The 22,910-nt window shown below is 40.1% G+C and overlaps 1 protein-coding gene across 3 annotated transcripts in view; it reads left to right on the top strand.

Annotated features, from left to right (window-relative positions):
- WTAP (WT1 associated protein) overlaps window positions 1–14,941 on the top strand; it is a 30,527-nt gene extending 15,586 nt beyond the window's left edge. For 2 of the 3 annotated variants that reach the window (XM_082729526.1, XM_082729525.1), the window contains exons 4-8: window positions 210–268; window positions 2,261–2,388; window positions 6,440–6,618; window positions 11,870–12,024; window positions 13,681–14,941. In XM_082729526.1, the coding sequence (XP_082585652.1) occupies window positions 210–268; window positions 2,261–2,388; window positions 6,440–6,618; window positions 11,870–12,024; window positions 13,681–14,264 (1,105 nt within the window). In that variant the 3' untranslated portion in view covers window positions 14,265–14,941. Of the gene's footprint in view, window positions 1–209; window positions 269–2,260; window positions 2,389–6,439; window positions 6,619–6,836; window positions 7,665–11,869; window positions 12,025–13,680 lie in introns of those variants that run through there. The other variant, XM_082729527.1, reaches the window with a different exon arrangement.
- The last annotated feature ends 7,969 nt before the right edge of the window (window positions 14,942–22,910 follow it).

Genomic DNA, 22,910 nt, shown 5'->3' with positions numbered 1-22,910 from the left:
GGTATATTCTCAGCAGAGAATACTTTTTTCTGTATTTTCTTTTACCTCGTTCCTGTAAGTTGAGAAGAAATAAAGAAGTGGCTAATTTCATTATTGGTTAAAAATCATAGTGAAATTCTTGTCATTACTTAAATTTATAAGTTTAGGTGTGGTGATTTTTCTGGGAGTATTAATGTGACAACTAATGTACAAATTTATTTTTGTATTAGATGGAAACAATATGAAGCATATGTCCAAGCTTTGGAGGGCAAGTACACAGATCTTAATTGTAAGTTTGAGTTTTACCTTTCTAAAGATTATGTGATTATCTCCTTTTAGATTTTTGTTATAGACACAGGGTGATTGGTTTTACTAAGCAGTTGTAATGTCTGCACCCAGTGTGGGTCTTAAACTCATGATTCTGGGATCAAGAGTCAAGCTTGGGAAGCCTGGGTGACTGACTCGTTAAGCTTCTGCCTTCGGCTAAGGTCATGATCCCAGGGTCCTAGGATGGAGCCCCACATTCGGCTCCCTGCTCAGTGGCGGGAAGTCTGCTTCTCCCTCTCCCACTCCCCCTGCTTGTGTTCCCTCTCCAGCTGTGTCTCTCTCTCTGTCAAATAAATAAAATCTTATTTTAAAAAAGTCTCCCGCTCATCCAACTAAGCCAACTAGGTTCCCCTAAGCAATTGTAATTTTCATTGAAGCATTTTGTTAAAGAACTCTCCCAAGCACTCACTTTATTGCTGCTATGAAATAGGTCAATGAATCATGATCCCTTTTCTTGAAGAATGGCAACTCAGTCATTTGGGGAAGACTGATATGTAATAATTGTATAATAGCATAATTGTTTTAGTAGAATTACATACAGATGTCTGAGAGTAGAGATGGGGAAATGTACAACTACTTGAAACTTTCCTTGATGTGTCTGTAAGTCTTTCCACAAAAGAATTGGAAGTGAAGCAAGAGTTACTAGTTTAAGAAAGGAGATACATAGAAGCAACACAGAATAAATTCTGAGAGTTTAATGTGTAACAGTAGGGTATAGGCACATATATACAGATTTTTCAAAACCTGCTGAAAAATAATACCAACAAAGATTAATAATTTCATACCATTTTAGTTTCTGTCACTTTTCACTGAGTTAGCAGTAACATACTATTTGTGAGTATACAAAGCAATATTGTTTTCCAAGTTCAGAAAGCTTAATACCCTGAAATTTCAATTACTATATGACTATATTATAATCTATAGGTATTAATATTGTGAAAGTTGTTTTTTTTTTGTTGTTGTTGTTGTTTTTTAAGATTTATTTAACAGAATCAGGGATGGAGAGAGCAAGCACAAGCAGGGGGAGTGGCAGAGGGAGAGGAAGAAGCAGGCTTCTCTGCTGAGAAGGAAGCCTGACACAGGGCCTTATCATGACCTGAGCTGATGGTAGTCGCTTAACCAACTGATCCACTTAGGTGCCCTGGAAAATTTATTTATTTATTTATTTTTAAAGATTTTATTTTAAGGGTGCCTGGGTGGCTCAGTAGGTTAAGCCTCTGCCTTCAGCTCAGGTCATGATCTCAGGCTCCCGGGATTGAGCCCCGCATCAGGCTTTCTGCTTAGCAGGGAGTCTGCTTCCCTCTCTCTCTCTGCCTGCCTCTCTGCCTACTTCTGATCTCTCTGTCAAATAAATAAATCTTAAAAAAAAAAAAAGATTTTATTGCAAAGGGAGAATGCCTGTGCATGTGCTTGAGCAAAGGAGGGAGAGAGGGAGAAGGAGAGAATCTCAAGCAGACTCCTCCTAGAGCCCTGAGTCCCATGTGGGGCTCAGTCTCATGACCCTGAGATCATGACCTGAGCCAGATGCTGAACTGACTGAGCCACCCAGTATGGTGAATGCTTTAAGTGATAATTGTTTATGCAGTTATTGGCATGTTTTCATCAGATAGGTTACGAACAATGTAGTCAGGACTTTGTGGACACACTATGGTATAGACAGATGCAGATAATGAAGTTCCCGTGTTCTGTTGGAGGTAGATTGTATAATAACATAATTCTATGTAGTATTAGGTGGTTTTAAGCCTCTTAACACCACTATCTCCTAAAAACACTAATGATCAAGAACAAATTTCTTTGTTATAAAAGTACGATAGAAACAAAAGACTTGATGAATTTTTTTGCCCTTGTTTTTATTATTCTTAAAGGTAGTCAGAACTTTATTTTGAGTACGTCATTTTGATCCTGAAATTATATTTCATAATATTCTGGAATTTTTTTTTTCTTTATTCATCAGCTAATGATGTCACTGGGTTAAGGGAATCTGAAGAAAAATTAAAGCAACAGCAACAAGAGTCTGCTCGCAGGGAAAACATCCTTGTAATGCGACTAGCAACCAAGGAGCAAGAGATGCAAGAGTGTACAGTAAGTATTTTGGATGTTTCATGTCTTTTTGAGGAATTGAATATTAGTCTGCATAATTACATGTATTGGTATTTAGCTAATTTTACAAACTTAATGTTATAAGTGAATATCTCTTAAACTATAATTATGCTAAAATTTTGGTAGATCACCCCCTTGTTGGATTTAAAAATTACTTTTTTTGGCCAGGAAGTTATAAATTTTAAGTTATTCTCTGAAATTTCCATGATAGGAGAGTTAGTATATCGATTCGGATACTTTTCTTGATGCCTGAGGGTATAAGAAGCACTTGCTCCTTGCTAAGCAGACTGTCTTCTTTTCTGTCTTGACCTCTATGTATAAGATTTTTTTGTTAGTATCAGTAACTTCTTCCGTATCTGCTTTTAATGTTACAGCTTTCCTTTGTAGTATTTGCCATGACTACATGGATCTGAAGTCCAGTGACAAATTTGGTCATTCAGCTCAGGTGGAGTCTAGGTTCAGTGATATGCTATCTTCAGCAGTCTTATCTGTTCTTTTTTATTAGTGTTTGCATATACGTTATGTAAAGTAGAGGTAATTTTATCTATTCTAATTTTGAAAATCTGAGGTTTTAAAAAATTTCTTTGAGGTTATCTCTATACCCAATGTGGGGCTCAAACTCACAAGCCCAAAATTGAATTGCATGCTTGCTTTTTTTTTTTTCCTTTAAGATTTTATGTATTTATATGCGAGAGAGATCATAAGCAGGGGGGCAGGGTGGAGGGAGAACAGACTCTGCTGAGCAGGAAGCCTGATGCGGAGCTCAATCCCAGGACCCTGGGATGATGACCTGAGCCAAAGGCAGACGCTTGACTGACTGAGCTGCCCAAGGGACTGAATTGCATGCTCTCCGTTGGTCTGATACATTGTTTATTAAATCTAATGCAGAAGGCAATATTCTGGTCATTGGAGACTGATGGTCATTGGAGACTGATAGTATATGGGACACAGTCTTTTTTTTTTTTTTTTTTTAAGATTTTATTTATTTTGACAGAGAAATCACAAGTAGGGAGAGAGGCAGGCAGAGAGAGAGAGAGAGGAGGAAGCAGGCTCCCCACCGAGCAGGGAGCCGGATGTGGGGCTCGATCCCAGGACCTTGGGATCATGACCTGAGCCGAAGGCAGAGGCTTTAACCCACTGAGCCACCCAGGCGTCCCCTATGGGACACAGTCTTATTCCCAGTTCTTTTCTCACCAGTATAGTGCTCTTTAGGGCTCAGTCACAGTCCTTTTATTTTTTTAAGATTTTATTTATTTGGGATGCCAGGTGCCCACAGTCCTTTTATTTCTTAAAATTACTTTTCTCAGGGGCACCTGGGTGGCGCAGAGAGTTAAGCCTCTGCCTTCGGCTCAGGTCATGATCTCAGGGTCCTGGGATCGAGCCCTACATCGGGCTCTCTGCTCAGCAGAGAGCCTGCTTCCCCCTCTCTCTTTCTGCCTGCCTCTCTGCCTACTTGTGATCTCTGTCTGTCAAATAAATAAATACAATCTTTTAAAAAAAATTACTTTTCTCAGTAATCACATACCTTTACTTTCTGCAGTTTCAACTCTTGACCATCCCAGCCTTTGGTTATTTTTTTAATCTGGACATACAGTTCCAGGAAGTCTAGTCCAGTAGTTTGAATATAGTTTTCTTTATTTGTAACACCCGCTCTATCCCTTCAACAAAAATTTTTTTTTCCCTCTTAGATTTTCATATCTAATGGAGTGGGCACTGTGTCTCTATAGAGTTTCACATTTCTTTAATTCTTTTCTTTTTCTGTTACTAAGGATCCTAGATTCTACCCAGTTTTAGGTGTCTGTTTGCATGGCATTCTGCTAGATGCTTGTCACACGTAAAGGATGCTCTTAGCTTCAAAGGGCTGACTGCTGATAGAGTGTGAGTGGATTGTGCCAACAGTTATATCTCATAGCACCAGTGTCTCTTGAATTCTTTCTTCTTGAGTCCTACTCTTGCTCTTGTAGTTCATATACTTTTTTTTTTAATGATGGTTAGATACTACATGGTACCCCTATGTCAGGACTGAGGGCCTATTGGATCCTGGTCAAGAGGGGTGCTCCTTTCAAACAACATATAGTTCTTAGACTTCTTAACACTTACCTAGACAGTGTATGCTGTTGATACACTCCTGTGATTCTCCAGCTATTTTATATATACTCTGGCAGTTTGATCATATCGTGCCTGATCAGAGCCTTTGGTGATGCTCTATCACCCTTTGTCTTCTCATCCCAGGTTTTTAAGGCTGTTTGAACTAGAACCTAACCATTTCTAGTCACATTTTTTACAACTCTTCCCTACACAGAAAAGCTGAACAACTCATTTTCAGTTACAGAGTAAGGTTTTGCAGAAAGGGCAGCAGGAGCAAAAACAACAAGGAAGGGCCAAGATTAAATGTGCAGATGAGGGCAGTTCACTTTGTAAGCCTAAATACTATGTCAGTGTTGCAGAGTCGTGTTTTCTTTAGGGATCCCAGCCCGTGGTGTATATAACTCCATGACATGCTTTATCCCTCTTCAGTTATCTTAGAAACTGGTCTTACATTGAATAAACAGTTGTGCTTTTTTGTTTAAGATGAGTTACTTAAGAAAATCTCATTAAGCTAAATAAAAATTACTTCTGTTTGTTCAGTGAAATAGTAAATATATTCCCAATCCAGATGATTTGTATTTTTTACTAAATTTATGGTAGAAATTATCAGTTTATAAATTAACTTTAATCCTATTTAAGCCTTAGTGTGTAGCAGGATGTTGAACCACATCTACTCTGGGTGTGAAGAAAGTGATGCATTTAATGCTAATAAACTGTATTTCATATTTTAGAAATGTATTTTTAGTGTGCTAGTAAGTAATACAACTGAAGTGGAAATTGAAGGTTTCATATGTAAGTAGTGGGGTTCTGGTGTGGTGGAAAAAGCCCTAGATTGGGAGTCAGGAGGCTTGAGAACTGTTTTTCTAGTCTAAGTTCTGGCACTGAATTAACTGTATCCTTGGACAGTTAGCTTATGTAATTTCAAAAATAAGCAGTTTGGACTTGATCAGGCACCTTCCACCTATACCATTCTGTGATTCAGCACCACTCAGAAGGAAAAATTGAATACATACTTTTCTTTTGACTTAACAGTGCTATTTATAATGCTGTAATGCCAACTTACATAAATATAAGCATTATGTATTTTTAAATTTGGAAATACAGATATGTATTTTAAGTACAATGTGATACAACTAGGTGTATTTTTAGAAGACTTATACATAGAATAATTTCCATAGATACGAACTGGAAAGAGTAAACCACTGTATTTTTTTTGGTTTTTAAGACTGACTTTGAGAGAGTGCGAGTGCACAGTAGGGCAGAGCAGAGGAGGGGGGAGAGAAAAACTTCAGTGGAGCTTGACCTCATCACCCTGAGATCACAACCCTAAGCCGAAACCAAGAGTTAGATGCTAATCGACTGCTCCACCCAGGCGCCCCTCCCTGTACTCTTTTATATAATATTTTATGTGTGACTTTTTTCTAGTGGGTATCAACATTTTTAGTAAATATAACAGTGAATTTTGGGGAAGGGGGTATCATTTTGGTTGCAAAGTGGGATGTAGCCTCTTTAAAGTTTCCATATATGGAAATGCAATCATAGCCTTGATTCCTACATAGATAACCTTTTTTTTTTTTTTTTTAAGATTTTATTTATTTATTTGACAGAGATCACAGGTAGGTAGAGAGGCTGGCAGGAGAGAGAGAGAGGGAAGCAGGCTTCCCGCCGAGCAGAGAGCTCGATATGGGACTCGATCCCAGGACCCTGAGACCATGACCTGAGCCGAAGGCAGCAGCTTAACCCACTGAGCCACCCAGGCGCCCCCTACATGGATAACCTTAAATAGTTGTTTATAATTCGTACTTTTCTTAGAGGATGTTAAGCTCAAAGGGGGAAGGACTTAACAAGTTGGTAAATTCTGTGAACGAAAGGGATTTTATCCCACCTTCCTATGTATATATTTTTCTTTGATTTAGTAGTAATTGTGTTTTTTTGCTTTGTACAGACTCAAATCCAGTACCTCAAGCAAGTCCAGCAGCCTAGCGTTGCCCAACTGAGATCAACAATGGTAGACCCAGCGATCAACTTGTTTTTCCTAAAAATGAAAGGTGAACTGGAACAGACTAAAGACAAACTGGAACAAGCCCAAAATGAACTGAGTGCCTGGAAGTTTACGCCTGATAGGTAAACAAATCATACTCCCCAGTCAAGACTTCCCTGACAGTCCCACTACGAGAAAGCTGTGGTGGGACAGCCAAGTACTCGTTTCCACACCAAGACTCAGACTTTTTGAGCCAAAAAAGCCACATTCTTATACTATCCAGCTTGTAATGGTTAATGTAAAACTTACCAGATGAACCTTGTGTTTCAGCTTTTTTCTCTTCCCCCTCCCCTTGCTTCAGAGGCCTGATGGCGTCGGACTATTCCGAAGAAGTGGCCACCTCCGAAAAATTCCCCTTCTAGAACATGTAGACACTTGAGAAATGTTTCTGTTTGAAGAAAATAGAGAGAGAAACAGAAGTCTTAAGTCTGTGGCACACTGTGTCTTCAGACAGTTTGGAGGAATGAAAACCTAGAGATTTAAAATCATGAATTGAACATGTAAAATTCCAGTAAAATGTAAAAATGGAATATGCATCGCTCTTAACCTTGAGCATAGTGACTTAGAGACACTGTATATCAGTTTTGCCAATAAGACTGCGGACTTCGTGATTGTTGTTGAACTTCTGGGTCAAAACTCAAATGAGGTGAATTTTGCCTTTAAAGAGTTTATTTGCTAAGAACCAATTTAATAGTCATGAGAGAATCAAATAATAGATTTCAATACAAGTAGTTCATATATTTAACCATTTAGTTTGGGGCTCTATATTACTTGATTGAGCCTTAAATCAATGTGGTTTTAATCAATGGTTTGTTCTTTGAATGGTTGCTATTGCTGTAGATCATCTTACTGAGGACTGTACAAACAAAAAGGTGTGGTATCAAACTGCAGGTTGAAACTGTTTGAAGCATTATAAACTTCATTTCACTACTAGATTGTATAAGGATATTGGCTGTGAAGAGACTCACTGCATTATTTTTTTTCAGTAGTGAAATTAAATCCCCATTCCATTCAACAGGCACATGTTGAAAGAGCATTGTCGTTGGTATTAATGGGGGAATGTGTTTCCTTCATTGTATTTGGGGCTTTTGTATTACACTCTTGGTATTAAATTAAATGTGCCTTGAAATAGTTGGTTTTTTTTTTTTTTTTTTTTTTTTTAAGTTCAAGGAATACTATGATGATTTTGTTGTACTTTTAACGTTTTAATTTGGGGGGGCTGTGCAGAGCAGACTGATTTTGGGAAAAATTGTTGCTGTGCTCATCAAAGTGAAGGAAAAGGCTCCGTGTCTCATTTTTAAAGACCTACGTTTTTCCAGCTGGTATCGTAAAAGACAAGGAGACTTGACAGACACTTCTTACTTTTTGACACCTTGTCCCAGGATATTGCAGTAGAAATTAATGTGGGACAGCTTCACAGGGTGCCTGCCAGAAGATTGGGGGAACTCATGCACTGGAACTGTGGGCTGGGCTAAGTGAGATATTTTGTGAATTGAAAAAAAGGTATAGTGATCATTTCTAGCAAATTCATTTAATCATTTAGATAAATGAGGCATTATTTTCTTCATGCTTCCATCCAATCCTGGAGGTGAATTTTTTTCGCCAGATCATTCTATAAATCACCAGTGCGAATTTTCACTTGGTGATAATGGAGTCTAAGATGTGTGGAAGATATATGTTCCAGATTGTCCCAACGTTTAAGTGCAGTTTTAACAAGGGTGACTTAAGTTCTCTCTTAACCATTCAAATCAATTGTAAGTATCTTGTATGTTTGTGCTCTAGGGAACTGATTGTGGGGCAGAGGGTGGGTTGAAGAAGTGGTTTGTGTGACTTTACAGCAAGAAATCCGCTTCTCAAATTCTCACTATTTGTGGGGTTGGAGGGTAAGTAACCAAATCTGTTTGAAATTAGCTTATATTGCCACATTAAGGCATTTGTTTATATTTTATGCCATTTAAGATTACAGTAGAAATGGCCTACGTATTTTTAGCAGGTCAAGAAATAATTCATAAAATGTATTATTAACATGTACTCAGATTTGTTAGCCAGCATCTTTCTTTGCCACGTAGGTAAGAGTCACTGTGAGGTCTGTGGGTTTTCCTCTTCTTACTGTTAAAATGTTTTTTAATAAGATTATACATGCACATGTATAAAATTGGAACATAATGAAGAAAGATGGAGACAAAAAGTGAGAGTCACTCCTGGATGTGACCTTTCCTTCCCCAGTCTGTCTAAGAGCAGTAACCACTGTTAAATTTCTTGGGTATCATCAAGATAATTTCTATGCATACACAGTCATTTTAAATATTGATTTTTTTTTTTTTTTTTTTTTTTTTTTTTTTTTTTTTTTAAAGATTTTATTTATTTATTTGTCAGAGAGAGAGCGAGCGAGAGTGAGCACAGGCAGACAGAGTAGAAGGCAGAGTCAGAGGGAGAAGCAGGCTCCCTGCGGAGCAAGGAGCCCGATGTGGGACTCGATCCCAGGACGCTGGGATCATGACCTGAGCCGAAGGCAGCTGCTTAACCAACTGAGCCACCCAGGCGTCCCTTAAATATTGATTTTAAATGTGAACATACGTAACATAGATGATTGAAGTTTGGCGTCCCCCCCCCCATCACCACCATACATTTTATCCCTTGCACAGTTTTTTAAAGTACATTTAGATTACTTCATTTTTAATGGTTATATAATATTTTCTTTGTATTAATAAATCATAATATATTTTAATCACCTGTAAATGGATTTTTGTTCTGTAAAGAATAGGCTATAAATGGTATGATAAATACATCGTTAACTTGAAACAGAATAGTGCTCAATCAGTACTGTGTTTGGAACAATTGAAATAGAGTGGGTTGTGGGCCCTCCCCACACACTTTACTATTCTGTTTTAATTTTGAAGGAGAAAGATTGAGTTCTCTTCTCTGCTTTAGTTAAGATTTTCCATACATGTAACAGTGCATATAGTTTAAGAGTATTTAAGAGCGATCTACTTAAGTTGTTTTGACAGTTCTGTTTTGCATTATAATCATTTAGGTAATTGTGTGTACACCTCTCAGATATCCTAGCCCCCTTCTTGTGATCGGAAAGCAATGTATAGCGTCTGTTCTTTTTTATAAATCTTTCTCTCAAAGTGTTTCCTATTTTCTTTGGAATTATTTGATTTTAGGAATGGGTTGGGAGGGTTGTAATTAAAATTAATTCCAAAGACAGTTACTTGTAATTGAACTCTTCTCATTTTGGGGGATGTGATGAACACAACATAAATCTTACTACATGACATGGTAAAATGACAAATTGTGTAAAGAACAGTTTTCTTAAGACTTGTTTGAATAATCACTAATTTTAGAAGTGATAGGATTGTCTTAGAATAGGCATTTGTGAAAAGGTTTAACTAGGAATGAAACATTCTGCATTCAGTTTATGACATACTTTATATGAGATTAAGCCAGGTCACAAATTAATGTATTGGTTTTATAGTATTTTTTCTAATCTCTGTTAAATTCATATAGAAGGATTTTCAGTTTAGTTGGAAAACACTAATGCTAAATAGATTTTGTAAGGAAACAAAATGTGGGATCATGGACAGTAAGGTGAGAGTGCCACTGCCTGAGAGTGGTACCTATCTCTGAACTCCTCATGGGATTTCTAAACTCCTGTTCATTGAGGCCAAAGTGTGAGGATGCTAATGGGAAATGGTGGGGAGGGCAGGTGTCTGGAGCTACAGTTGCAATGAACAAGAACACCTGCAAATAAAGTTGCCATATAGAGAATCAAACCCTTAGCAAGTGCTTTGACCTGATGCTGCTTTGAGCAGCAGTAACCAGGTTCTACTGTACAACAAATAAATTTAAATTACAAACTTCTGCTTGAATTACATCAAGGTAGAATATGTACTATGGGTTAAAAAATATGTACTATTTTATAACACTGAGTGAAAGAATGAGAATTAGTTACAAAATGCTCTCATTTTAATTTTGAAGGCCTTGCATCTGAAGTAATATATCATCAAGTGAAAGCCCTAGTAAGTGAAGGAAAGAACAAAGTGTCAACAAAAAATTTTTTTAACCAGTTAGGTTAGGTCTTTCCGAACTTCATGCCATCACGAGAATATCAGACTATCCCCGATGGAGCATGTGACTCTTGATCTCAGGGTCGCGCATTCAAGCACCACGCTGGATGTAGAGCCTACTTTAAAAAAAAAAAACAAAATTTTTATCGGTGTTAAAAAAAATTTTTTTTTTTTTTAAAGTATCAGGGTATCCCTACTCAAGTATCAGGTCAGATCACAATTATGTAATCAGATCCCTTTAAAAGTTATCATTTCTCTTGTTAAGGCTAAAGAAAAGACCCAAGCTTCATTAAGGACTGTTATCAAGGCTTTTGATTGCATTTTTGCAGTTGCTGTGTATGTGTGTGTAGGTTCTGTAGAAGGTTGCACTAATACTTGGTAACTAATTTGTGGAAAGTTTGGTGCTCCTAGTTTGGCAGATACTTAATATATTTGCATTATTTGTAACAAATAACCCTAGTCTTATTTTTCTGTTCTAAAGATAATCCTTTATAACATGAATAAAATCTTAACCACATATCAATATTAAATTTTTAAAATTCGTGTTTAAGTTTAAGACAGCTCAAAAGTATATAAAAAAATGAGGGATTAGTGGATGGAAATATTCTTAAGACTTTTTTAAAAAAGTTTCTTTAAGGGTGTCTGGCTGGCTCAGTAAGTAGAGCATGTGAGTCTTGACCTCAGGGTCATGAGTTCAAGCCCCATGTTGGGTGTAGAGATTTCTTTAAAAATCTATTAAAAGTCTCTAAATAAACAATAATTGAATATGCCTCACTTACTGCAATAAACATTCTTATGACAACTGCCTGTGAAGAGTCACCCTCATCAAATGCTACTTTAGAAACAGTAAATATTTTCTACGTTACTGCTTTTACCTTTTAAGAACTTTTCTGTTCTATGAAGTTAAGTACTTTAGTGTTTTATTAATATTGGTATATCTGAGGTTTGCATTAGTTAATTAGCTTGTTTCCATTTCAAATGATAATTTGGGATGCAACTAGATATCAGAATCCATTATTAATGTAGTAGAAGGTGTGGCCATTTGGGTACTTTTTGTTTAGGGTTTATTTTTGCTGCTGTATTGGTAAAATACTGAAATGCAGAAGATGGACGTGTTCCAGAAAAGAAGATGGTAATTATAGGGAGGCATCTGCTGTGACAGTTACATTCTGTATGCATTATATCTATTGCTGTGATAATTGTAAGCAAACAAGGTTGTAGACACTTGTCTTCATTTTGTGATGGATGGCTCTTTCCTTTGCAGCCAAACAGGCAAAAAGTTAATGGCGAAGTGTCGAATGCTTATCCAGGAGAATCAAGAGCTTGGAAGGCAGCTGTCCCAGGGACGTATTGCACAACTTGAAGCAGAGTTGGCTTTACAGAAGAAATATAGTGAGGAGCTTAAAAGCAGTCAGGATGGTAAGGGGTTTTTTGGAAAGTTTGGTTAACTTTGCACTGGCTTTAAAAAAACTTGCCAGGCATGAATATTACAGATGAGGTTCTATATGTACTAATCTGTGCCAGTGGGTCTGAAAAATTACAAATGAAACATTTCTAGTTGAGTCAGCAAAGCCATTTAATTTTAGTGCTTTTCCCCCACGCACACTTATTTATTTTACAAATTTTGTAAGTTTTTGGTTTTGGGGGGATTGGAATTTGGTGAAAGACAGACTGTTTATTACTAAGGCATTACATATACAAATTTATATTCAATATTTAAAAGGGGATTGTCTTCATTTAACCAGTTTCTAAGTGTAAATCTTGAAAGTATTAGGCTATGCAGTGCTCTAAAAATACAGAATTAATTGTACCTGTTACGGTCCTGTTTAGTAAATAGGATGTAATGTTTAAATTTGCTAAAGGTAAACTGAACTGAACTGTCAGTCCCTTTTGCCCTCCCCACCTTTTTGGGGGGGGGGGCAAGTATAGCTGCATCCCTTCTGTTTCTCTTCTTTTTGAGGAAGATGGATAGTAACTAAAATATCCAAACTCTGGAAATTAAATTGAAAGTTAAGGGGTGCCTGGGTGGCTCAGTCAGTTAAGCATCTGCCTTTGGCTCAGGTCATGATCCCAGGATCCTGGGATTAAGCCCCATATTGGGCTCCCTGCTCATCGGTGAGCCGGCTTTTTTCTCTTGATCCTGTTGCTTCTGCTCTCTCTCTGTCAAATAAATTTCAAAATAAATGGAAATTAATATATTTGACAATTGCAAAGATCAGTAATCAATGTAATACCTTTTAAAGTACCTTTTCAAAGTGATAGTTATTAGCTCTTAGTATTTGTTAACATAGTGACTAGGAGATTTTGTTTTGTTTTGTTTTTAAAGAATTTATTTATTTGACAGCGAGAGATCACAAGTAGGCAGAGAGGCAGGCAGAGAGAGAGGAAGGGAAGCAGGCTCCCTGCTGAGCAGAGAGCTGGATGTGGGGCTCGATCCCAGGACCCTGAGATTATGACCTGAGCCAAAGGCAGCGGCTTAACCCACTGAGCCACCCAGGCGCCCCGAGATTTTGTATAGTAGCGAAGGACTTTACCCTCTGTCAAGCGTTTTTTTAAGGACTTAAAGGACATGTGTTTTTTATCAATTTTCAAGAGTGATTTTCTCTGATTTTCGTTTTCATTATAGCATAGGCCTCTTTTGAATGTTAGATTAGAGGACCCACTGCTCTCTAGGGCTAGACCTGCTGTGGAGCTGAGACAAACACTGGCTGGGGGGGTAAGGAGGAGGGGGACCAGCATGTGGGGCCACAGGTAAACATGTTGAGTGGATTTGGGGGGCTGTAATCAGTTGTATCTGGCTAGATGGTTTGACTCAGTTTTAACTTGGTTTCTTTTAAGATATTTGAAGCATGTCTCCCCCTCCCCCCAAATCAGTCATTCTTCAGTGACTATTTTTTAAATTCCAGGCCAAAAAAAATTAATAATGTTTTGTGATTTTCAGAATTGCATTCATTCACTTAAACATTTATTGACTATCTGGCTTTGTGACAGACACTAATATTTTAAAATATGAATCTTTTAAAAGTACAATATGTTTAAGAGATATTAAAGTAGGTTTGACTCTCCTTTGCACAGAACTGAATGACTTCATCATTCAACTTGACGAAGAAGTAGAGGGTATGCAGAGCACAATTCTAGTTCTTCAGCAACAACTGAAAGAGACTCGCCAACAGTTGGCTCAGTACCAACAGCAGCAGTCTCAAGCTCCAGCCCCAGGTACCAGCAGGACTACATCTTCCGAGCCTGTAGGACAGGCAGAGGCCACAGGTAAAGACTGCAGTCGACTGGCCAACGGACCAAGTAATGGCAGTTCCTCCCGGCCGAGGACGTCTGGGTCTGGATTTCACAGGGAGGGGGACACAGCCGAAGATGACTTTCCTTCTTCTCCAGGGAATGGTAATAAGGCCTCCAACAGCTCAGAGGAGAGAACTGGCAGAGGAGGTAGTAGTTACGTAAATCAACTCAGTGCGGGGTATGAAAGTGTAGACTCTCCCACGGGCAGTGAAAACTCTCTCACACACCACTCAAATGACACAGACTCCAATCATGACCCTCAAGAGGAGAAAACAGTGAGTGGGAAAGGTAACCGAACTGCGGGTTCCCGCCACGTTCAGAATGGCTTGGACTCAAGTGTAAATGTACAGGGTTCAGTTTTGTAATATTTTTTCCAGCAAATTTTTATACAGTGTCATTTAATTTGGGAGAGGATGCTGTCCAGAAAATTAACGCATACTTTTTGTCACAATTTGCCTTTTTTTGTGGGTGTGGTTTTCCCCCCGCCCCCCTTTTTGTTCCCCTCCCCTTCTTTGCTTCAATACCTCTGCCACTTTGGAAATTGTAACAGTTAATTACCTTGAATGTTGCTAAAAGGACATTTTGTGTAGGGTCAAGTTATTTTTATATGAGTTAATGTGAAGTTGTAAATGGAAATCTTTCCTTAAAGTATAACACAATGATGTCTGTATGAATCTGTGTCTCTCCTAGAACCTGTGCTGTGTAAGGGCATTCTTACTCATGCTGTTATTATACTTATGCACCATTCAGACTTGTTAGAGTAATAGATGTGGGTTTATGACTGCCAAGTTTGCCCAGTACAGTAGTTTTATCACTAAAAGTTGGACTTGCTGATGGAGTCCTATAGTAGTCTCAGTGTTAGATACAGTTTTTCCACCATACATCTGTGCATTTTCTCTTTAGGTGACTGAATGTTTAAGAAATTTGTGTGCATAGTTACTCAGTTTTTATGAACTGTTGTATCCTGTTAATGCATATTGCTCTGTGACTCCAGTATATCTTATCTGTACTGACCAAACCTAAATAAAGATTTTTATTGTAACCACTTGCATTAGTTTTTTTATTTGCTTGTATGTATCGGTTTAGCAGTTGTCACTTCTCTTCATTGAACTGCTGAATTTCTACTCATCCTTCAACATACCACAATGGTGAAGCTTAAGTTCACGTATCAGTTTTGATTGTGCACTTAATTTTTGAAGAAGCTATGCTTTATGGAGTGTGGCTGGCTCAGTGGAGCATACAACTCTTGATGACAGGGTTGTGTGTTACAGCCCCACATTGGATATAGTAATTACTTAAAAAAATAAAATCTTTTAAAAACAAGTATGCTTTGTTTTTTAAAAATGAACATGGAATTTAGGACTATAAATGTTTTCTCTGACTTGTAAAAATAATTATAAAATACTCAAATATTCTAAATATAAAGAAAAGTATAAAGAATAGTTATGTATTAGTTTTTAGTTGAAAAGTAGATTTTATTTTTGCGAAATGATTTAAGGTAACTGGGTTATCTGTGTAGTCAATGTGGTTTGTTTTGTTTTGTTTAAGATTTTCTTTATTTGACAGAGCACAAGCAGTGGGAGCATCAGGCAGAGGGAGGAGGAGAAGTAGGCTCCGTACTGAGCAGAGAGCCTGACAGTGCTTCAACCCAGGACCTGAGATCATGACTGGAGCCGAAGGCAGATGCTCAATCGCCTGAGCCACCCAGGGGCCCCAGTGATGTTCATTTTAAAACACCAGATTCAGGTCATAATCTTGGGGTCATTAGATCAAGTGCCACATCAGGCTCCGCGATCACTGCAGAGTCGGCTTGGAATTTGTCTCTTCTGCCCCTCTCCCTGCTACTCGCTTGCTTGCTTGCTCTTCCTCTAGAGTAAATCATTAAAAAAAAAAAAAAAAACATTGGCCACTGCTATTACACTAACATGTCTGCTGATAGTACGTGGTAAGGCTGTGGGGTGTTAAAATGAAGGAGAAAATGATTGTGACTCAAGGTTGCTTCATTGTCTGATTTTATTTTTTTTTAAGATTTTTTTCTTTTGACAGAGCAAGACACAGCGAGAGAGGGAACACAAGCAGGGGGAGTGGGAGAGGGAGAAGCAGGCTTCCTGCTCAGCAGGGATCCTGATGTGGGACTCCGTCCCAGGACTCCTGGAATCATGACCTGAGCCAAAGGAAGATGCTTAAGGACTGACCCAACCAGGCGCCCCATTGTCTGATTTTAAACAAAGTCTATGGTATGGAATGGCTTTAGAATCTATAGCTCTTCATATATGTGGTTGAGATGAAATGTAATTTTTTTTAAAGATTTTATTTATTTGACAGAGATCACAGTACACAGGCAGGCAGAGAGAGAGGGAAGCAGGCTCCCTGCTGAGCAGAGAGCCTGATGCGGGGCTCCATCCCAGGACCCTGAGATCATGACCTGAGCCGAAGGCAGCGGCTTAACCCACTGAGCCACCCAGGCGCCCCGAAATGTGATTTCTGCTGAAAGCAAAATATTTTGTTTTAGGTATTGTAACATAAGGCACCTCAGGAGTGGAATTATGACACTTGAAACTGAGGTACAGTTTTGTTGTTTTTTTTTTTAACAATTTTTTATTAATTTGACAGAGAGAGTGGTCACAAGTAGGCAGAGGCAGGCAGGGGTCGGGGGGGGGGGCAGGCCCCCCACTGAGCAGAGAGCCTAACTCAGGCCTTGATGCCAGGACCCTGAGATCATGACCTGAGCCGAAGGCAGAGGCCCAACCCACTGAGCCACCCAGGCGCCCAAGTCCTCTATTTTAACAAAAGATTTTATTTATTTGACAGACTGAGAGATGGAACACAAGCAGGGGGAATAAGAGAGGTTCCCACCAAGCAGGGAGCCCAATGCGGAGCTCCATCCCAGGACCCTGGGAACATGACCTGAACTGAAGGTAGATCTTTAACGACTGAGTTACCCAGGCACCCTCCTGTGTTTTTGCTTGTTTAACTGGCATACAGATACATCTGGTCTTCATTGATGTGTTTAAGATACTGCACTCCCTGACTCTTGATTAGCCTCTGCTGTAGTATCAAGTAAATAGATCCTACACAATTTTAAATACATTTATTTAGATAATTTAACGATTTGGTGTATATTAAGATGCTAAATATTCCCTTGATTTATGAAGTACTTTTGACTTTGGTTTTTCTCTCATATGTCCTTTTTTAACTTGCCCAGTTTAAACAAAAATGGAATTTCTTTTCTTTGATGTTCTGTAATCTTTGGTGTACAATAGGAAATTTTCAACAAGCAATAGAAGTTTTATGACTAAATTTAATGTAGATCTGTTGTTTGTCATTACCAGTTTTCAAGTTTCTGTTGTATCTGTGTTAGTCGATAAGTAACTTGGGCAGAGAACTTTGGATTGTGCAGAGTATTCTTCATTTTTGGAATTGGATACTTTTTTTGCTAGTATGACTATGATAAGAGAGGTGGTAAGTCATAATCCAGGATGAGAGAGTGGCCTCTGGAACTAATGGATTTGAATCCTGGCTTTACCACTTAACCTGCTTTATGGCTTGTAGAAACTCCTTTCTCCGTTTGTGGCTCAGTGTTTTCCTGTAAATTGCATTAAGTGAGTTAATACATGTAAAATGCTTATAACAGTGCCAAGCACGGAGTGACTATTCAGTAGATATTAGCCATTACTATTATCTCAAAGTTCCAGTCCTGATGACAGGCCATCTCCCTTGATCAAACTACTTCAAATATAAATTTGTATTTTTGGATAGAAAAGATAGTAGCTTACTTGAAATGGATTGTGATGTCTTGGATGTAATAGTGAAAAGCTGTTAAAAGTGTATTACTTCTCTTTAAAGTGGGGCGAGTGGGAGTGCTGAGGCATTCTTTAGATGACTCCTGGAACTGAGAACCCCACCATTTGGCAAAAGCTTGAGTGTACTGCCAAAGGTTAATTTTAAGGGCAGTCGACTTGGATAAAACCTAAAAAGTAAGATAGTTTCAATGTCTCTACTTTAGCGTCATTCCAGGGATATTTGTACTATGAAGATAGTAAAAAATCTTCAACAATAACAACAGCAACAAAAAAAACCTTAACATTTTGATTGAATACTTAAAATTGAATACTTAAAATGCCAGAAACTGACACATACTTTATATGCAATTTCAGTATCACCCCCTTGATATGAGGCACTTGGGTCTTTTACAGAAAACGAAATGGGTTCCAAAAGGTTAAGTGATCCCCCAACGGTTGGTTAAGTGTTGGGTCGGCCCTTTAGGTGCTGTCGTCAAAGCTTCCTGGACAATACCCACCTCAGAGCTGGCAGCAGAAGCATATCGGATTCTAAGAGCCCAGGCTTGGTGCTGTGTCCTCCTGTCTCATCCGCTGGAGTAGGAAGAAGAACTGCTGGAGCTGAGCGTGACATCTCGCAAGCAGTCTGAATGGTTGCTGTGCCAAATACGTAGGAGCTGGAAACAGCCAAATGAACCAGCAATGCGGCAATGGGGGAAAATGCAAATTATAAAAATTTTGAATATATAGTTGAAGATGCTGGCTAAAGTAAGAGGCTTTAGTTAAGAATAGTCTTAGAAGTGGATTGACTTTTGAAGAATGCACCAGTTTGTGGACCAGAGGGATGAGGACATTTCATGAGGGTCTGGCATGACGGGAGGGTCGGGTACCAGTTGCCATCTCTTCACATAAGGTTCAGTGGATGCTGCTGCCAGGAAGGTTGTAACGAGAACAAATGTAACCATGCTTGGTACAGGGGCTTTCTAGATGTTTGTTTTCTTGGCCTCTCAGCTATATTTGATGCAACTGAGCCCTCTTACTTCTGGGACACTCTCAGAAGCTAGAGGGCTTAGTTGCATCAAATGAGTTGCATCAAACATAAGACAAAGCCATTCTTTCTCACAGTTTTCTCTCAGATATTCCTTATTTTTCATTAGCAGTTTGTCCTCTAGACCCCTGCCCCCTCCTTTGTTGACTCTTTCTTTGGAGCTCGTCTATCCCCGTGGTTATAATGAATACTTCCTACAACCCTGGGTGATGTTACCTTTGATCTGGAGGCACCATCGGGGACATGTGCCAGGAAAGAATGAAGCTCCCACTACTGTCAGGAGTGCACTGCAAACCAGCTGTGGCCAGTCCACAGTGTTGAGTCCCTGCTCCCTCCAGACTAACCGGGGAGTTTGCTACATGGGAGGTTGCGGGAATTTACTCCTGGCTTAAATCTGGCCAGTACTCCTGCAACCCTATTTGTGAAACTTAACCCAGAATGGTTGCAAGGCCCCTTCAGGAGAAACTGCCTCAGTAGCCCTGCTGTAGCCATGGCCCCTCACTTGCCCTTGGAGATGATGGTGGCTACCCACCCACTCCACCAGCCTAGATAAGCATATGACTGTAGATCTGATGCCGTTTTCAAAATTATACTTTACTTTTGCCTATTTGTTGTTCTTCGTTCCTTTCTGGCCCATACAGAGCTCCGAATAGAGCTTGATGAGCTACTATAATGAGGAACCCCTGCCACAGGGGCTGTGTAGCCCCTCAACAGAAGCAAGCAAGTATCCTTTCAGTTTTGCTCTTAACTTGGGTCTTGATCGAGCCTTTAGGTAGGAAACAGTTGAATACATTCCTTGCATCCAGAAGAATAAATTCATATTCATTTGTGTTAGGCACTGGGCATAGAGAATACATTATATTCATTCATACTTAATTCCTGCAATGTTTTAGCGGCTATGCATAACACAGTGTAACAAGATGATCTTGCAAAGCTTATGTAGTCTACTACAGGCGACAGGATGAAACTACGAATTTTAACATCTGGTAAGAAGACAAGTTAGGTAGATAATGCCAATGGGTACCAAATGCAGGAGGTAGGAAGGCTTCCTGGAAGAAGTGATGCCTTAGTGGAGTGCTTGCTACCCAGTAGGTTGGCTGACAGAAGATAAGTTAACCTGAGATTTTGAACAGAGATGAAAAAAAGGCTAGAAAAGGTGGATATGTAATGGCTTTGGTTGAGATGTGTTAAACTTGATGTGCTTGTGGGAGATTTTAATGGAGAGGGCATCTGCTCAGGAGACAACTACATGAGAGAGATTTCAGGGTGGTCAGCATATAGGGGTAACTGAAGCCATGGGAGTGACGGGTATTACCCAGAGTGCTGGTGCGAAGTAACAACCTCGGGGAAAATATTAAGGGGCAGTCAAAGTAAGCCCACAAAGGAGACTGAGTAGCCTCAGATGTAAGGGGACACCGGGATAGAACAGAGCATGAAGCCCAGGCACAAGTTCCATACATTCCTTGAACTCGTATTTTTCAGAACAGGGAACACAGTTCAGACAGAAGGATCTTAGATTTGTTGCTGAATTCTTAGGGAGGACTGCTGGTAATCACTATTCCAGACCAAGGATCTTTTCCAAAGAAGACACAGTTAACCAAGCTATTCCTACTGCGGGGCCAATGCTCTAGCTGTCTTCTCCGGTTCATTTGGCCCATCCGCACACCTCTGCAAAGTCTTTTTTTTTTTTAAATTTTATTTATTTATTTAACAGAGAGACACCACAAGTAGGCAGAGAGGCAGGCAGAGAGAGAGAGAGGAGGAAGCAGGCTCCCTGCTGAGCAGAGAACCCGATGCGGGACTCGATCCCAGGACCCTGAGATCATGACCTGAGCCAAAGGCAGCGGCTCAACCCACTGAGCCACCCAGGCACCCAAGTCTTAATTTTGATTCCTAGGGCCTAAGGAGTTTTCAATCTGCTTGCAGGCTCCTCAGGAGGAGGCTTGGCAGCAGCTTCCCTCACACAACCTTGTGACAAATTTCTCTTGTCCTAGTGTTCTCAACAGGTTGCACTGCCTGCCTAGAAACCCCTTTCCTTGCTCCCATATCCAGAAATCTTACCTTCCTCCCAGGAATTCCATGTGGATAAATCAGGATGCTCTCAGTGGCATGTGTTAGTTTGGCTAATTCAAGCCGGCTTAAACAGGAGGAATATTTGTCTCACGTAGTTGGGAAATCAGAGGTTGAATTCAGATATTGAACGTAGGGTTGACCTCAGAGATGCCCTCAAAGGCTGTACTCTCTCCATCTCTGTTCTGCTGTCCTCAGTGTATTGGCCTTGCCAAAAGTCATGCTTGTAACCGTCCTTCAGAATAATACATTGCTTAAACTAAATTTAACCAAAGAGGAGTTGTACTGGTCACACAAGCATGCTTAAAGATGACCTTGAGAAAAACATGTACTAGCAGCAGGCCTCTAGTGGAGGGGATGATACACGTCTTGGAAGCCGAGCAGCTGGGAACGCCTGCCCGCTCAGGGTGGAACACCAGCCGCTTACCTTTGTTGTCTCCCCCATATTGTCGGAGAAAGCCTCCTGTTACAGTTAACCCTTTAAGTGCATTTGGCACAACTGCCAATCGTGCCGCTGGACCAGACATGCCCTGCTCTTCTTGTTTACTTTGTTTACCTCTAACACTTGTGACCTACGGATGACTCACATTCCTCCTTATTTACTTACTAGACATAAGGCTAATGTGTAATTTTTTCTTCTCCGTTGTTATCTTGTATCTAATAAATACAGGATTGAGGAGTTGTTCGGGCACAGTCAGTCCGTGCAGCTGTCGCCCCCTGCTCCCATTCTCTTACAGCTGACTTGTTTGTACCTCATTCTTCCCCCGTGCGCGGTTAGCAAGGCAGCAATGCTGGCTCCCCACTTGCTCAAGGCCTCACATCCAGATGCTGTCCAAAGGAAAGAAGGATCCATCCTCCTGTTTTTTAGAAGTGAGGATATTGTTCCCAGAGCCCAGCCAGCCAGCTTCCCTTTAACCTTCTGTGGCCAAGACTGGGTCATGTAAAACCATTGCCCAGGGCTAAGATTGATTAATTAGAGTAAAATGGATGTTGGGAATCAGTCACTGCCCTGGCTGGTCTGACTTCTAATGCTTGCATAGAATAGAGCTCTGCATAACTTTCACCTTGTCTCAGTCTCGTTCCCCTGACCGATCAGTCTAACCTCTAACACTTACTATAAAATAAAACTTTAAATAACTTTCACTTTGTGTCAGTCTCGTTTCGGACCTAACAATTTGAGAGCCCGTGGGCACACATGAGCGCGGGAAGGGAAAGAGAATTCCAAGCAGATGCCGCGCTCTCACGGAGCCCAACTCGAGGCTCCATCTCACAACCCTGAGATCATGACCTGAGCGGAAACCAAGAGTCAGATGCTTAACCAACTGAGCCATCCGGGCGCCCCTAAGATTTTATTTTCAAGTAATCTCTACCCGCAATGTGGGTCTCGAAATGATAACCCAGAGACTGAGTTGCATGCTCTGCCAAGGGAGCTGCCCCAATTATTACTCAAATATTTAAGTTTCCATATCTGCGGCTGACTCTAATCTCTATATGGGGTCTTAGGTAGCCCTAGGGGATTGTTAAAGCTTTTGGATAGTATTATGAAAATTCATTAATATTTATTAATGCATTAAGCCCCTTGTGGGTCCAACATTGCCCTGAGGGCTAGAGAGAAGACCTGGCAAGGTCTGTCTCTGGAAGGGTGGGCTATACTGTGGGGTGTGTCTAGAAGAAAACTCCCAAACCGGAGGCTGAAAAGTGAATGGGTGGGGTCAGGGGTGGTTATTAAGGCCCTAGATAGCTCTGGCAAAGTCTGAGCTTTGCTCAGTTGGGTAAGAGGAAGTCATAAAGGGTTTGAAACAGGAGTGGTCCAGCTTGTTACATGCACGCGCTTCCTGCAGATTTCTCCGAACTGTTAGCTGGAGGAAATCCTTTTGGTCTGAGATTAAGACGCTCCGACCTCCTCACACATCAGCGCTGGAGCTGATCTGCCAGCGTGATTATAAGGCAAGTGGTGCCAACCCCACAGGAAGGCACGGAGAAGGGTTTGCCCAAGAGGAGAACCAAGTTAACCCCTAAGGAATGGATGATCACTGGCGCCCGGTCAAAATGGAGATGCGCTTTCGAAGCCACCAGAGCAGAAGCACACAGAGAACGGCCTGCAGGCCTGCAGC

Source organism: Mustela nivalis (assembly GCF_964662115.1).
Source record: "Mustela nivalis genome assembly, chromosome: 5".
NCBI classification, from domain to species: Eukaryota; Metazoa; Chordata; class Mammalia; order Carnivora; family Mustelidae; genus Mustela; species Mustela nivalis.
The sequence above is the reverse complement of the archived record's forward strand: the minus strand, read 5'-3'. Positions and strand labels throughout refer to the sequence as shown.